At 41.7% G+C, this 15,568-nt stretch overlaps 1 protein-coding gene across 1 annotated transcript in view; it reads right to left on the bottom strand.

Annotated features, from left to right (window-relative positions):
• Positions 1-11,002: 11,002 nt before the first annotated feature.
• Positions 11,003-15,568, bottom strand: part of Dhc93AB (Dynein heavy chain at 93AB) — a 289,061-nt gene continuing 284,495 nt past the window's right edge. Inside the window, exons 71-72 of the mRNA XM_080266572.1 lie at positions 13,983-14,115; positions 11,003-11,164 (exon numbers count right to left, since the gene is read on the bottom strand). Of these exons, the coding sequence (XP_080122698.1) occupies positions 11,003-11,164; positions 13,983-14,115 (295 nt within the window). The remainder of the gene's footprint in view (positions 11,165-13,982; positions 14,116-15,568) is intronic.

The following is a 15,568-nucleotide window of genomic DNA, read 5'->3' on the forward strand; positions in this document are numbered from 1 at the left end:
TACTGGCAAGTACCTATGACTGAACGTGCTAGGGAGATCCCATGTTTTGTAACACTAGGAAAGACTTTTGCATGTTCTGTAATGCCATATGGTATGAAGAATGCACCAGCCACATTTCAGAAGCTCATGAATGTTGTAACAGAGGGTTTGGCAGGGTGTGTTGTTTATATTGATGATGTATTAATCTTCAGTGACAACTGGAAAGATCACCTATGCCATGTCAGTAAATTTCTTGAGCGTTTGGTTCAGGCTAATCTTGTAGCTAATTTATCAAAGTGTGAGTTTGGTCAAGCTAAAGTTCAGTACCTTGGGTATGTAATTGGTGATGGACATGTTGCACCACCAGGAGCTAAGGTTCAGGTTATAAGTGATCTTCCCAGACCTAAAACTAGGAAAGAACTACAAAGATTTTTGGGAATGGTAGGTTATTACAGGAGATTTGTTCTTAACTTTTCAATTCTTGTATCACCACTTACAGACCTACTGAAAAAGGGAGTTAAATTTGTCTGGACTGATAACTGTGAATCCTCTTTCAACAAACTTAAAGCTATCCTATTAAGTCAGCCAGTGCTCGCTACTCCAAATTTTGCTAAGCCTTTTAAGATGGCTGTTGATGCAAGTGATACAGGAGCTGGGGCTGTTTTGCTGCAAGAGGATGATCAGGGTATTGAACACCCTGTATCTTATTACAGTAAGAAGTTCACTCCACCTCAAAAGAACTACTCAACTATTGAGAAAGAGCTTTTGGCCTTGATTTTGGGTTTACAGCATTTTTCATTTTATTTGTGTTCTGGTTTTGACCCCATAGTCATTTATACCGATTATGACCCACTGAAATTTCTTAGTAAGTTTAAAGATAAAAATCAGAGATTGACAAGATGGAGTCTACTTCTTCAGGAGTATTCATTAGACATACAACATGTCAAGGGGAAAGAAAATGTTATTGCAGATTGCTTATCTAGACTTTAGACAGATTGTTTTAGAGTAATAAGAAATTTCCTTTGTAAATTTCTTTTTTCTTTGTGGGGAGGTGTTACATAGCCTATGATTTCATCCTTTGTGTAATTCTAACGTACAGTGTGCTGCCTGTTTGATCACGAGCGTGTTCTACCTCACTCCCCCCTTCTACCGTTATAGTAGAGTAAGTCGTTCTTTCTGTTGTTCAGAGCGGGATTGCCAACTCTTTGTCCCCATGGCTTCATTTGCGCGTCCTTCTTACAAGTTGTATCAAGCTCTGCCGGCCCCTATATAATGAGCTCAGTCTCTGCATTATTGCCACTTAGATCTACTCATTTTGTTCACATCTCTGTCCTCCCCTGTACAGTTATTATTGTGAGTGCTCAGGAAGTCTCCAACCATCTAGCAGCTGTATAATTTGAGTATAAGTGTTATTGCATTTTGTTCTTGTACTGTATAGCATAAATTGTTAATTTGTAGGCCTAGTGAGGTTTTTGTAATTCATGTAGGGTTCTTATTGTTAGCCATTGTTCATAATAGTTTGTATCTGTAATAATTTATCTTGCATTAACTGAGCATTACCCAGTGTATTTTCATTTTATTAGGGCTTACTTAGGTAAATTTACTCTTGCTAATTTCGTGTTAATAGAGGCTATTGCAGTTAACCATATATTTAACCTGTTTTTGCCATTACATTATCCTTATGAGTCCTGAATGTTTTGTTGTTAGTTTGAGCATTAAACTTTAACTTGTAATTTTACCTAACTCTTTTGTTTTGAACCTGGAACTTTACGGGATAGTAGTGACTCTTAGTATTCTCACTTAATGTGTACATTATCTTTCTCTGTTCCGTAACAATATATATATATATATATATATATATATATATATATATATATATATATATATATATATATATATATATTATTTCCATATCCTGACGATTTCATTCAGCTTAGGCGAGACTTTTCCAAATGCAGGGGTTAGATATTGCCTTCGTTAACCCATCACTCTTAAGGGTTCTTCCTAGGATGAATAAAATCATTTGGAGAAAATAAAGCAACAAGTACGTCACCTGACTGAAGTAGTTCATTCTCTCTCTCTCTCTCTCTCTCTCTCTCTCTCAAATAGAATGAATGAAGTCGGTTTTGTCCAGAAGACTATTATTGTCGTCAACGTAGTCGTCATCGTTGTTGTTGTAGGTTCATCAGAAACGTAAACCCATAGACTGTAGGCTAAAGTTGCCCTCCGACAGTTCACCATCCTCCTTTAGTGAGGATGGGAAGGGAACTGAGGGACGTTTGTGTAACCGAGGAGAGAAGCCGCCTGGTTACATAGATGTCACCACATGAAGGCATTCCTCTCCAGAAGATGACATGTGTGAAACAGAAAATAGTGGCGATATGGGTTACCTGATTGTGCTTGTGTTGAGGTTATCCCCTTCAATCCCATGTTAAATTTTGGCATTTTATTCTTGCTATCACCAGGCACTTGTAATCAACCTATGACAGGTATAATTGGGTATAATGCAGGAGATATCTATCTCCTCTAGTTAGGAAAGTCTCTCGTCAGCTGAATAAAGAAGACGTCTGATAGCAGGTGGAATAAAGCATGAAATACGTGATCAGAGTGAGGGAGTTTACTGTTTATTCGTTGCCTTGTTACTACCCCTGTCAGGCTTCCTTCCGCCCTCCATCCCCCCCTCACTCCCCTCGTTCCCCTCGCCTTCCCTCCTTCCTTCCCCTCACCCTCTTCTCGTTCCTCTTGCCTTCCCTCCCTCCTTCCCCTCACCCTCCCCTCCTTCCCTTCACCCCTCCTTCGTTCCCCTCACTCTCCCCTCGTCTCACCCTCACGCCACAATCGCAATATCTGAATAACCACAGTCCCACCCTCTCTCAGCTCTCATGCATTCCCAGTGGCGTGGGAAGCTTCATAGCACGTTTCTGTTTGCCATTTCTTATGCACATTTCGCTTTTATATTACTTTCTGTGGTCTTTCACTTCAGTTTTACCTTCGATGGTATTTCTAGGGTTCTCTTATCGACACAGTTTGCCTCTTTGAGATACTAGTCGTTGGAAAGGTTTCATATGCAGAATAAATGGCTAAGCTAGAGAAGTTACGAAAATCTCCATAGTATCCCCCCTTTCTCTAACAGCACAACTATTCCCTTCTGCCCAAGGATGTTATTTTTTTATTATTACTAATCCTTCAAACGATTTTATTAAGATTCAGAGAAGAGGAGACGATGGGAAGGGAATAATGGGGAGCAGACAACAGGAAAGAATGTGGAGGGGGAGATGTAAAGTTCTAGAGGAATATATGCCCGTCCTACCCTATACTGCCTTTTATTCGGTTCACTTGACACATTTTTATTTATTGTTGCTCAGTTTGTCATCTCGACGTAGCTCACCCAATATTTTTTTCTTTTATCAAGTTCCTAATCACGGCTGAGTTCTGTTTCTTAAACTGTTTTAGCATTCCATTGTTTGTGGCCAGTTATGAATTATCCGCCTTGGTGTGTATCATCCCGACAAAACACTCACACTTAATTTATGGCTCTGTAAATACATGAACCCTGATAAACATTATAAGATTATAGATGTAATGAGGAAAACGTGAATCCGCATGACGAAGTGTATGATAAGACCGAGTTACAGAGCTATCTGTATTTACAGTTTAAAGGAAACTTGTCAGTTTTTATGATACCAGTAACGTATGTTATCAGAGATATAAAAATTAATAACTTCTGAACTGAATGGGGAAACAAATCATGCACAACTGATACACTTAAAATGCCTCCTATAAAGGCAAAAGAAAAGCCACCCAAATGATATGAAGGATTAATGTTTTTATTATTTATGAATAAAAATAAAGAAATACAGTATCACCAACAAGTAAATCCGTAACAATAATAATGGTTCAGGGCACTAACACTAGATCAGAAAACAATATAAGCTTCAGTTATAGGTTGCTACCCAAGTTAAACAGAGGGAGGATTGTTCCTTCAAGGTATTACAGGACAATAAAGTACGCACAGTGACGCGATTGCAGCTCAGCATAGCCCTGCCTTTGACCACTGGTAATCTGGCTCCAGTGATACCTCCTGAGCTGCAGTCTCATTAAAACTGTTGTAGGAATAATGAACAGTATTGTACTACAGTACACAATAAAACATATAAGCACAGTGTGGAAAAGTGCAGAGTGTTTTACCCATAAGAATAATAATAGCACTGCAGAATACAACTACGTAAAGTGCACAAAATTAAAACTGTACCGCGTTTCACTGTGTAAACAATCTGCTGTGATATCTGTATGTCTGTACAGAAAAGATCGTCTTGTAGCTTCTTAACGTGGAAAGAGAGTTCTGTTTTACAAATCATGCCAAGGCTTTGTGGGTCCTGAAAGGCAATTTGATTCACAGCATTGAGGAACACCACCTTCTGCCACTGGAACGGCGATCCCCCAGCCACAGTTTCACGCACTGGTATAGGCGGGGAAAGCTTTTCATTGTAAGGAGAGAATTATATGTGTAAAAGTGTGTTGTTGGAGCGGCAGTGTTTATGGTCTAGTCTGGAACTTGTCTTATGCATGACAGTTATAAAACAAGGGTAGCAGCCACTCCCTTATTACCCTTATCAAGGTGTATGGGTGGGGCTGGGATACTACATTCTGGTACATTTAGATGTAGAAAATCAGCATAGTAATGACAAGTTTTATACAGCTATGAAAGGGAGATCTGTTAACACATGAGAAGTATATAATTTTATATATCACCACATGTGCCTTATTTTACTGTATTCTTAAGGCTCGAGGAATTGAGACTTTCTTCATTAACTTCGGGACAAGAGATCTGAAAGCTATTTTGGGGAAAGTATCAATAAACTAAAAATATAAAAAAGGACACCTTCGACAGCTGCACCCACCTCAACCGTATCCATCATTCCGGCACATTCAACAAGTGTCCTCCAGATGCACGTCACGTGCGCACTCTTACAACTCTTTGGTTGTACATTGTTATATTTCATCTTTCAAAGAAGTATAGTTACAGTCTGTTAAGGACACACATTTGATCTGACCACCTCTGTAATTGCGGCAAAATATGACATCATTCTACTGACGGATCTAATGAAACTTTTTCTAACTTCATCAGTGTGAGAATTTTCCTAATCTGGATAAAATCATGTGGAGGCAGCGAGAATCAGGCAAAAGACACCATCGTCTTGGTTCTGCCACAAGATTTTACTCTGTTCTGGAAAGACTCCTCGTACTGAAGTGATTAAAAACATAACTTAGTGGAATTTTTGTTTCTCATTGATGAACCTCCTAGTCATAACCTGGTGCTACAAAAGCCATAGATCTTAACTGAAGAAACTGTGTAATTCGTGACGGTCATTAGTTCTGTAACCCCAAACAGCAGCCAGTAATAAAATTGAATATCAACACGACAGGTTCATTGTCAGCATTTTAGAAATAGGTCAACTATGCCTCCAAGTCCAACTACCACTGAGTACTGGGTATAACTAAAAACTAGGACCACCGTAACCCATATGCAAAGTAGAGCAGCACGGATAGAGCGCGTACCTCCACCAATGCCGGATTCGGATCCGCCCCCAAATTTAATCAATTCTTGCTTGGCCCATGGCCCACCCCTCCACAAAATTTTACAGAAATTCATTGAGAACTTTTGGAGATACTGTGCGGTGGGCTCCGGATCCGCCCCTAAATTTGAAGAATTCTTTCTTGGCCCATGGCCCAATCTTCCACAAAATTTCATTGAAATTCACTAATAACTTTTGGAGATACTGTGCTGTAGGATCCGGATCAGGATCCGCCCCCAGATTTAAAGAATTCATTCTGGGCCCAAAGCCCAACCTTCCACAATGTTTCATTGAAAGTCCTTGAGAATTTTTGGGGACTCTGTGCGGTATAATCTGGATCAACCCCCAAATTTAATAATTTCTTTCTGGGTCCATGGCCCACCCTTCCAGAAAGTTACACTGAAATTCATTGAGAACTTTTGGAGATATGGTGTGAACAAACAATCAAATAATTCTGGATCACAACTAAATTCTAATCGGTTGTTCATTGGGCCATACCCTACCCCTCCAAAAAATTTCATGAAAATCCATTAATAACTTTTTAATAATCCTGCTAACAGACAGACAGACATACAGACAAACAAACAAACAAAAACAAACAAACGCGGGGTAAAACATATACCTCCTGGCGACGGTAAACACCAATATCGAGTGTGAATTATCCCTTGCGACTGCAGACAACCACCATCATACCCCCACCCTCACGCGCTAAACAATCAAGTAATGGAAAAAAAAGGGAACATCCAACACGAGCACCACACGACTCGCTCAGGAGTTTTTGTTGTGTAAATGTCTCTAGCTCTCTTGCCTTATAGTGCCTTTTGTATTACTGATAGATTCTGATGAGTTAGAGGGACTAACATAGACAAGGCCCCATCATCCTTGGCTCCAGTTGTGGTCCACACCATTTATCGTGCTCGGGTGCAAAGAACATCTTACCTCTGGAGAGGTAGATGCCATATGGTCCTAAACCAGCTGGTAAACTAGCAAGTACCGACACTCGCTATCAATCGTTTGCCGTATATAAGGATGATCTGCTTGTCTTCATAGTCAAATTTGCTGATGGATCCTCGGTTTTCAACAACTCAAGGACTATATCCGAAGATATTAACGAATCCAGCTTTGCAAAGTACTGCCAAGATGACAAGTTGAGGATGTTGGACTAGATTCTACACTCCTCGGTAAGACTGTCACTAGCATGATGGCAAACGTTACCCAGTCTGTGGAGGCCTTCACTATACTGGGCCAAGGAGAACGACCATCGGTAGGACGATCATTCCCAGACCTGAGCCACAGATCACCCATGATCGGATTAGATAAATTACTGTGCATGGGAGTACCGATATAAACTCTGGGCTACCCTACGTTTCCTGGGTGGGACAAAACCGAAGATTTTGAAGTTCCCTGCCTCCCCACGAGGATTCCAATGGAGAATGGAAGGCAAGAGTCCCTGGATGTTCGCATCAGCTTTACTCACTCACTTCCTCCTAAGTTCACCTTGATATTCCCAGACCGCACTTATACCCTACCCTGCTGCTCTGTTACAACTGTCATCTTCTTGGTCACAATTGTTAAGTGCCAGAACAAGGATTGATGCCTAATGAATAGCTGGCTTCGTTTGTCCCACTCCGTTGTGGGACAGACGTACATTAATTCCCCGCTGTTATCTGCCAGGGGACAACTACAGGGTTCTTTCCAAGCTGTGTCCAGTCTGTGATAAAGCTACCTTGTTCACACCCTGACTCGGGCAGGGAGCAATGCTACTAAAGGTTAATGCCCAACTCTGATCCTTTGATATACCTCTCCACCCTTTATCACTTAACCCATTGCTGCCTGCTGGTATATCACAGACGTCACTCGCCCATTCTTGCCCTGCAGTGGAGACTTATTTGTCCGTTGTCAGTTGCCTTTCCCCACCTCTCCAGGATGGTGTCATGAACTTGCTCTCCAACACCCAGGTCATGATGGTTACCTCTTATCTGACCTCTGACTCGTCATTTGTGCTTCGCATCTTCCACAGCTAACTTCAGAGCAATATTCACATCCACCTCAAAATATCTAGGACGACGACCTACTCGATCAAGCTATAAATGCTAATGCAGTGAAGGACTATTCTCCTTTCCTCGGCCTGAACCCCAGTGCTGTCTTTCTTGCTCACAGCTCACCTGGCCGCTCCTGCCTAGACTGATATGACTCCTGCCTTTGTTCCGCTGGTGATCCTATTTTTCCTGACAATCAAATTACATCTGTTGGCTACCTCTCTCGCTCACATCATCGCCCAGTTATGCCTGCAACTGAAAGAGTATCCTATGCTTCACATGACTGTCATCCCCCTCATTTAATCGCGGCTTATGAAAGTTTGCCTCTTCATCTACGGGACTCAAAATTTCAAGCTACGTTCCTATAAATTTTCCCTTCATCTTTCATCACTGAGGACTGTATTTTCCGCTAAGGACGACAGATCGCCTCCTTGACCTCTGGGGTTTTGCATCGCTCCTAGTCCGCCTGTGCCGTGCTTAGTTTGCCTGTCCACCGCCAGGGTGAACGAGGCAGTCTCTCTGTTTATAACCAACATAACGGCAACAACAAGAAGCACAACTTAGCATCAAAACTATCGTAAGTCACCCAATCAAACCTACAAAATATCAGTGTAATGACTGTCAAATGTTACCCAAAATACACTGTTAAACTTACCAAGTATCATCCTGCCCGCAACACACACACACACACACACACACACTGGTGCAGTGGTAATGTTCTCGCTTGCCAACTGGTGGACGGGAGGTCGCGCCTCGCTCAGGTTGCGAAAAGTTTCACTGACGAAGTGGGTGGTTACTGTCCCCCTTGAGCAAGGGGACGGGTGTGTGCGTGTGTGAAGGTCACAGCCTTGCCCTTAGATCGGACTATATGAGCTCTCAGCTCCCTTCCGGAAGGGTAAAAGCTGACGATCACGACCATCAAGTGATCCTGACCGACCCGGTGAATTACACACACACACACACACACACACACATACTACCAGATATACAAATAGCAGAAAAAGTAATACAGGAGGAGTTAAGTAGATTAGACAGAGGAAAAGCAAGTGGTCCTGATGAAATTTCATGTTGGGTGTTACGAGAATGTGCAAAGGAGTTAAAAGTAAACCATTATTTTTAATTTTCAAGAAATCCTTGAGTCAAGGGGAACTACCTGATATTTGGAAAAAAGCAAATATAGTCCCCTTATTCAAGAAAGGAAATAGACAAAATCCTCTCAACTACTGACCAGTATCACTGACCAGTGTTGTAAGCAAGGTATTAGAAAAACTTATAAGAAAAGCTTGGGTAAATCATCTAGAAGAACACAGTATGATAACAGAAAGACAGTTTGGTTTCAGAAAAGGAAAATCATGTGTTACTAATCTGTTGAGCTACTATGACAGAGTAACAAACACAATACAGGAAAGGGAAGGATGGGTGGACAGTATCTATTTAGATTTCAAGAAAGCTTTTGACACAGTACCACACCAAAGACTTTTATGGAAGCTGTACCACCAAGGAGGAATTCGAGGCAAACTGTTTTGTTGGATGCAAGACTTTCTCATAAAAAGAGAAATGAGGACAGTACTAAGAGGAAACTACTCATCATGGAAAGAAGTGACTAGTGGAGTACCACAGGGTTCGGTGCTGGCACCAATCATGTTTTTAGTGTACATAAATGATATAAACAGTAACACTGGAAATGAGAGCTATCTGAATATGTTTGAAGATGATGCAAAAATACAAAGGAGAATTACTAGCACAGACTCTTGTAGGGAGCTACAAGAAGAATTAAATAAACTTCATGAATGGAGTAGTACATGGCAAATGGAATTCAATGTGGACAAGTGTCATGTAATCAAGTTTGGTAAAAGTGGAAAAAGACCTGATTGGGATTATAAGTTAGGAAATAAAACCCTATACACATCAGAAAGAGAGAAAGACCTAGGTGTGATTATCAGTAACAGATTATCTCCGGCTGACCACATCAGCGAGAAGGTACGGAACATGTATACACTGCTTGCAAATATGAGAATAGCATTCACATACATAAATGAAGACATGCTAAGAAGGATAATAACATTATTCATTAGACCAACCCTGGAATATGCATCAATAGTCTGGAGCACTCATCTCAAAAAGCATATAGACAAGATTGAAAAAGTTCAAAGGGCCGCTACAAGATGGATACCAAGCTTAAGGGACGTAAGCTACGAAGAAAGACTAAATAAACTGAATCTACCAACACTACAGGAGAGAAGGAAAAGAGGTGACATGATAATGCTATATAAGTGCATATCAAGAAAGGAGAAAATAGACATAAATGATTACTTAACATATGGAGAAGCATCAGCAAGAGGACACTGCAAAAAACTGCATAAGGAGAGGTGATAAAGACGTAAGGAAATTCAGTTTCCCAAACAGAGCAATTGATCAATGGAATACACTACCGAATGAAATAGTGTGTGCCAAAACAATTCACAAATTTAAGGATATGTACGATAAATATGGTCTAAGACACGGGACAGTACGAGCTTGACTCATTCCTGTAAAGATACAATTAGGTAAGAATTAGGTAAGAACAACTATTCCCTAGCATCATACAGTAGCTACTCCCCAAAATCACAGGCAGTAACCAGCTCAAGATCACCAGTAACCTGTAACAATTCCAAAATACGGTGCAACTCAGAATCAACCTAGATTAATTCTAAATCATGGAAACTGCCAAAAATAATACAGAAACTGTGCTACAATACCGATGATCAACCAAAACAATCTTGACTACAATCGCCAGAAACTACCACCCAGCTACCAAAAAATCACCCAAATAAAATATCAAAACAGCAGAAGACACTCCAGACTCCTAAACCTCCTAGACGAGCAATCAGAAACCTAGAGGAGCACAAACCCCGCCAGGAGCCACATGACGGGCTTCTCCTTGGGCTATGTGATGGAGGTGGTTTTGGGCTGCAGTACAGCAATCCCAAACCATTCAAACTACACCATGATCACCCGAAACAGTCCCAAAATAACCCAGTGCAACTGAGGATCACCCAGTACTTTTAATATGTACGCTTTTCAGTAAAAAAAAAAAAAAAAATCCTATTCCGAAATCATCTGAAGCATCAACAGCATCAAATCTTACCATATGAAAAAATCACCTCAAGAAACTAAACATGCAAACCTCCTACACGAATACACAAAAGTTTGCGTTCTCGGTGGCACAGGAGTCTTTCTAGCAACTCTTCCTAAACGAATGATTTTGCATGCTACATCTTGCTAAGCTCTTGTATGCTATTTGTGGCTTTTTAATTCCACACAGGTTACATAACTAACATACGAGAGAGTACTGGCAAGGAATATGGAGAAATACGCTGATAAGGAGGAAGTGCCTGAGAGCTTCCTGACTCAACGAGAATACGGTCCTTAGACTTGAAGGAGAAGCGCAACCCCAGCCAGGATCCACTTGGCGGGCTTCTCCTTGGTCTTGAGGTTGAAGGTCCAGACATAAGTGGGTCCTCGCTGCCGGGTCTTGTACAGAGGGCACTTATACAGGTTGCGGCTCTCGGCTTTGTCTTGTGTAATTGCCTGTTGAGAAGAGTGGTTGTTAGAGTGATCAGGGGCGTGAGTTAAGGTGATTAGGGTGGCTTGGTGAGAGTTAGAATGATTGTTGACTGTCAGGGTGATTAGAGCAACTGACGGTGCGTTACAGTGACCAGGGTGACTGGGTTTGAGTTAAGATGGTCGTTTTTGTGATTAGGGTGATTGAGGGAGTGAGTAATAGTTATTAGAGTGACTGGGTGTGAGTCAGGAAAATCTGGTGTGGATCGGAGTGACTTGCGTGAGAGTATGGCATGGTGTCATTAAGGTGATAAATGGTGAGATTAGATTGGCTGAGAGAAGGAGGGTGTGTGTTAGGGTGATTAGTAGAAAGATGTAACTTGGGTGGTTGTGGATGAGTTATGGTAACTGGGGGGAGGGTGTAATTAGGGTGACTGAGTATAAATAAGGATAACTGGGGAGGGAGGGTGTGTATTAGATGAAGGGTGTGAGTTTGGATGAGGGGGAGTATAAGAGTCAGGTTGATTAGGGGTAGTAGGGTGTAATTTGGGAATTAGGGTGAGTGGGAGAAGGAGTAATTATGGTGACCATGGGTGGGAGTGAGGGTGACTATGAAGGGAGAAGGGTGTAATGTAAGCAGAGTGAGTAGGTGACGATGGGTATAATTAGGATGACAGGTGTGAATCTGGGTGATTAGGAACTATAGGGTGTGATCAGGTGACAGAGGACAACGATTTGCTTGGAATAAAGTGACTGGAGGGAGGAGGATATGTGTGTGTGTGTGTGTGTGTGTGTGTGTGTGTGTGTGTGTGTGTGTGTGTGTGTGTGTGTGTGTGTGTGTGTGTGTGTGTGTGCTGGGGCGATCAGCAACAGAAGGCCGTGATTACAGTGACTGGGTGAAGGAGGCTGGCTGGTAGAATGGTTGGGTAAAAGGATCAGGATGACTATCAGTTGTTGGTGGTGCCTCAGGCTCATGTGAAATGTGAACCCGGTAAACTGCAGACTTAAGTTGCCCTTCTCCTTCAGTCTACCATTCTCCTTTTAGGGGACAGGAAAATAGTTGAGGGATTTCTTTATATCCAGACGTTGAGCTGCCGGTTACACTACGCCACATCATGAAGGCATCCCCCTCCGGCACCATTTGTATAGTTGGAACTGTTGCTGTTGATTAACCCCTGTCCATCTGGCCGAGCAGACCCGTTGACTGCAGGTAAGCAACTGCTTCTGTGGGGCCGTCCTACAAGTACAATACAGTACATACACCGTGAAAGGAACCGGCGCCCCTCCTGTGGTAGACAGCGCCTTGCCAGGATCGAACCAGTATCTTTTCTAACAGCGAGGTGCAGGGAAATATGAAGAGGTTTGACTCCCATATGGACGCCGCAGCTGCTCATCCTAGAATACACAGCGCCACCAAGTGCAGGCTCCTCGTCAGCTCCACCAGTTGTATCGTTCAATATAACAGCAGCTCCTGCCCAGAATAAAATTACTACTCTCTATCTTTGTATCTAGTCTATTTTTTGCCCCATCAGGAGCACAGGGGTCCAGGGCTAGACAAGTCAGTTCTGACGATAAAGTGAGGGTGACCAGTAGCTCATCCCTGAGTGGTATTATGTGAGCAATACTCGTATGCTCAAACTGTCCCCTTGGATGTAAATCTTTATGGGTTGCATTAGGTTGGAGTTTATTAAACCATCAGCTCATTAAGCGTCTATATGGTTATATGCTTACAGTCTAGCGTAATAAGAGTTTCAAGGATTACAGGGAAACATCTGGCTAGCTATCAATGTCGAGTCACTTGAAGATACTACTGCATTAAGTAAATGCAGGGTGTCCCCACCTACCAATATCCACTTACTTCCACCCAGAAGAAAATGTGATCCCTACCAACAATCATCATCATCATCATTTTCCTCCCTAAAAATCAGGTGATCAAAAACAAAAAAGAATGGAAAGAAGAAACACAAAGAAATAAACCTACAGAATACAGTATTTTCTTCCTGTGCAGAGCTGCAACACGCTCACCACACTTCATCCTTTCCCTTTTGTTCTAGCCATCGTTTTCATTTTGTTCTAACTAATATCGGGCTATTTTATTCTATCATCTAATCTTTTATTTTCCCATCAGGAGAATAGGGGTCCTGGGCTAGGCCACCTAGTTCAGATATCAAAAGCACGTGACCAATTGCTTGTTCCTGAGTGACAGTACCCAGTATGTGAAGAATAAACACCAACCATTCCTTAGATGAAAACCTAAATGGGACACATCTCGCAGTAGTGCCTTAACACTATCAGACCACCAGATGCACATTTGGTTATATATTTGCCACCGACCATAGTAAATGATTTCCTGGGCTACAAGAAACCATTAGTATGTAGAGAAACACCAAGTGGTGCAGAACTGGGCCCTGGATCTGCACTTGGTGTGTCTCTATATAAACTGTCGCAGCCAAGGCTGGATTCAGTCATCTGTTAAAGCATTAGTCTGTCACTCAGTTTAGAGTCATCTGAAGGTAGTACTATATCAAATGACTGGATGATGGTTGCCCCTATATACCACAAAGGAGTACAAAGGAATACAATCAGCAACAGACATACTGGATCATACAAGTCTGTTATAGGATATGATGTAACCAACATAACTAATGCAACTGTTCTGTAATTGTTCTGTGCGACCAAGACTCGAAAACCCATCATAGCAAAGAGGTTAATGAAGGCTTTAACTCCCTCAGTCCATTATGTCTCTCCAATAGCCAAATAAAATAATCAGGCAGCAGCAAGAATAATACAACAATAATTCTTCAGGCAAATGGGGTGAAATTTATGGTAATTTTGTGATCTCTACCTTGATAAATATAACGGGCATCTGGGGGTGGAGCTCCTTAACCCGGGAATCAATGAGGATGGAGTTCTCAGTGTCCCATGACGCCCCTTCAAGGAACAACCCATGGACATATGCGCCTTCCCTCGGGGCGGACCTGGGGAGAGTGAACGGTAAATAACTTGGAAAATCGTGAGTGAAGGGATACTGAGTCGTAGGGATGGTTATTGGTCACAAATGGATGAGCAAAAGGTAATTTATGTGTAAAAAGTAAGAAAGGGATATGGAAATGGAACTTTTAAGGAATATGCATGCAACGCATATAGCTAATAGGATAGGGTACATGGAGATACGTGAAAGAAGCAGAGTTAGGAAGTCCACTGATCCACGGGTGGCAGGGTAAAAGGAAAGTGTGATTAGACGATATGGTGGAGCAGAGAATGGATATAACTAATGGGAGGATGTATCGTGGCCAAGGAGAAAGATGGATGGATATGGTAAATCAGAGTGTGAGAAGGCAAGGTACAGTATGGCACTGGAAGAGGCTGAGGAACTGACAAGACATTAAACTGATTTAATGAAGTGTGTATAGGGGTGCATATGACAAAGGCTTCTCCTCACTGAATCTGAAAGGTACCAGAATGACTTACTTCACGTATTCCTGCGATGCACATCCAAAAAGAAACAGATAATTTTGCTTGTGAGGTGAAGCCAAGATTTCAAAGGCTTGGATAATGTGCGAATGTTCTGTGTGGACAACATCACTGGGTAAGCGTTTGACTGTTATCTCATATTTGTTCTTTCTCTTAACTTCAGAATCCTACCTCACCACATCTTGTAGGTGGGAATCAGAGGTAAGATGATGATGCAAATCACTGACCCTCATGAGAAGTCCTCCTTGTACTGACTGATGTCACACTTTAAGGCACATCTTAACAAAACTGTGTGGAAGTAGCAAGATATATATCTATATACAGGGTGTTCGCAAAGTCCTTGAGTGGTTTTAAATATTTAACCAAAACCTTCAGGGATAGAATGATGCAGTTGTTTGCATAATATGGAGTACACAATAGAGTTTTCGTGTATAGGGTACAAAAGTTCAATGTGGAGTTTAGTTTACTGGAGTTCAGTGGAGTTTAGATGTGCGCCAATTGCTCAATGAGAAGTTTCCAGGCAGATGGATTGGGCGTGATGGGCCGATATCGTGGCCACCTCGGTCTCCTGATGTTACCGCCTCAGATTTCTTCCTTTGGGGCAATGTAAAAGATATTATCTCCAAAACACCTGTTCCAAACATCGACATCCTTCGTGAACGGATCACGGAAGCCTTACGTAAGGTCACCGGTGATATGCTGGGAGTCACGTGGCAAAGAAAGCGATCGTTTGTTGGATGTGCTGAGAGCCACAGTTGGAGCCCACACTGAAATTTTGTAACTCATAAAAGAAAACTCTATTGTGGACTTCATATTACGCAAAAAAACCGCATCATTATATCACTAATGGTTTTGGTTGAATAAATAATTAAAACCACTCAAGGACTTTAGGAACATCCTATACGTACATATATATATATCTATATATATATATATATATATATATATATATATATA

Source organism: Coenobita brevimanus, chromosome 21 (assembly GCF_032717465.1).
Source record: "Coenobita brevimanus isolate Jiangsu-jjx chromosome 21, ASM3271746v2, whole genome shotgun sequence".
Lineage (NCBI taxonomy): Eukaryota > Metazoa > Arthropoda > Malacostraca > Decapoda > Coenobitidae > Coenobita > Coenobita brevimanus.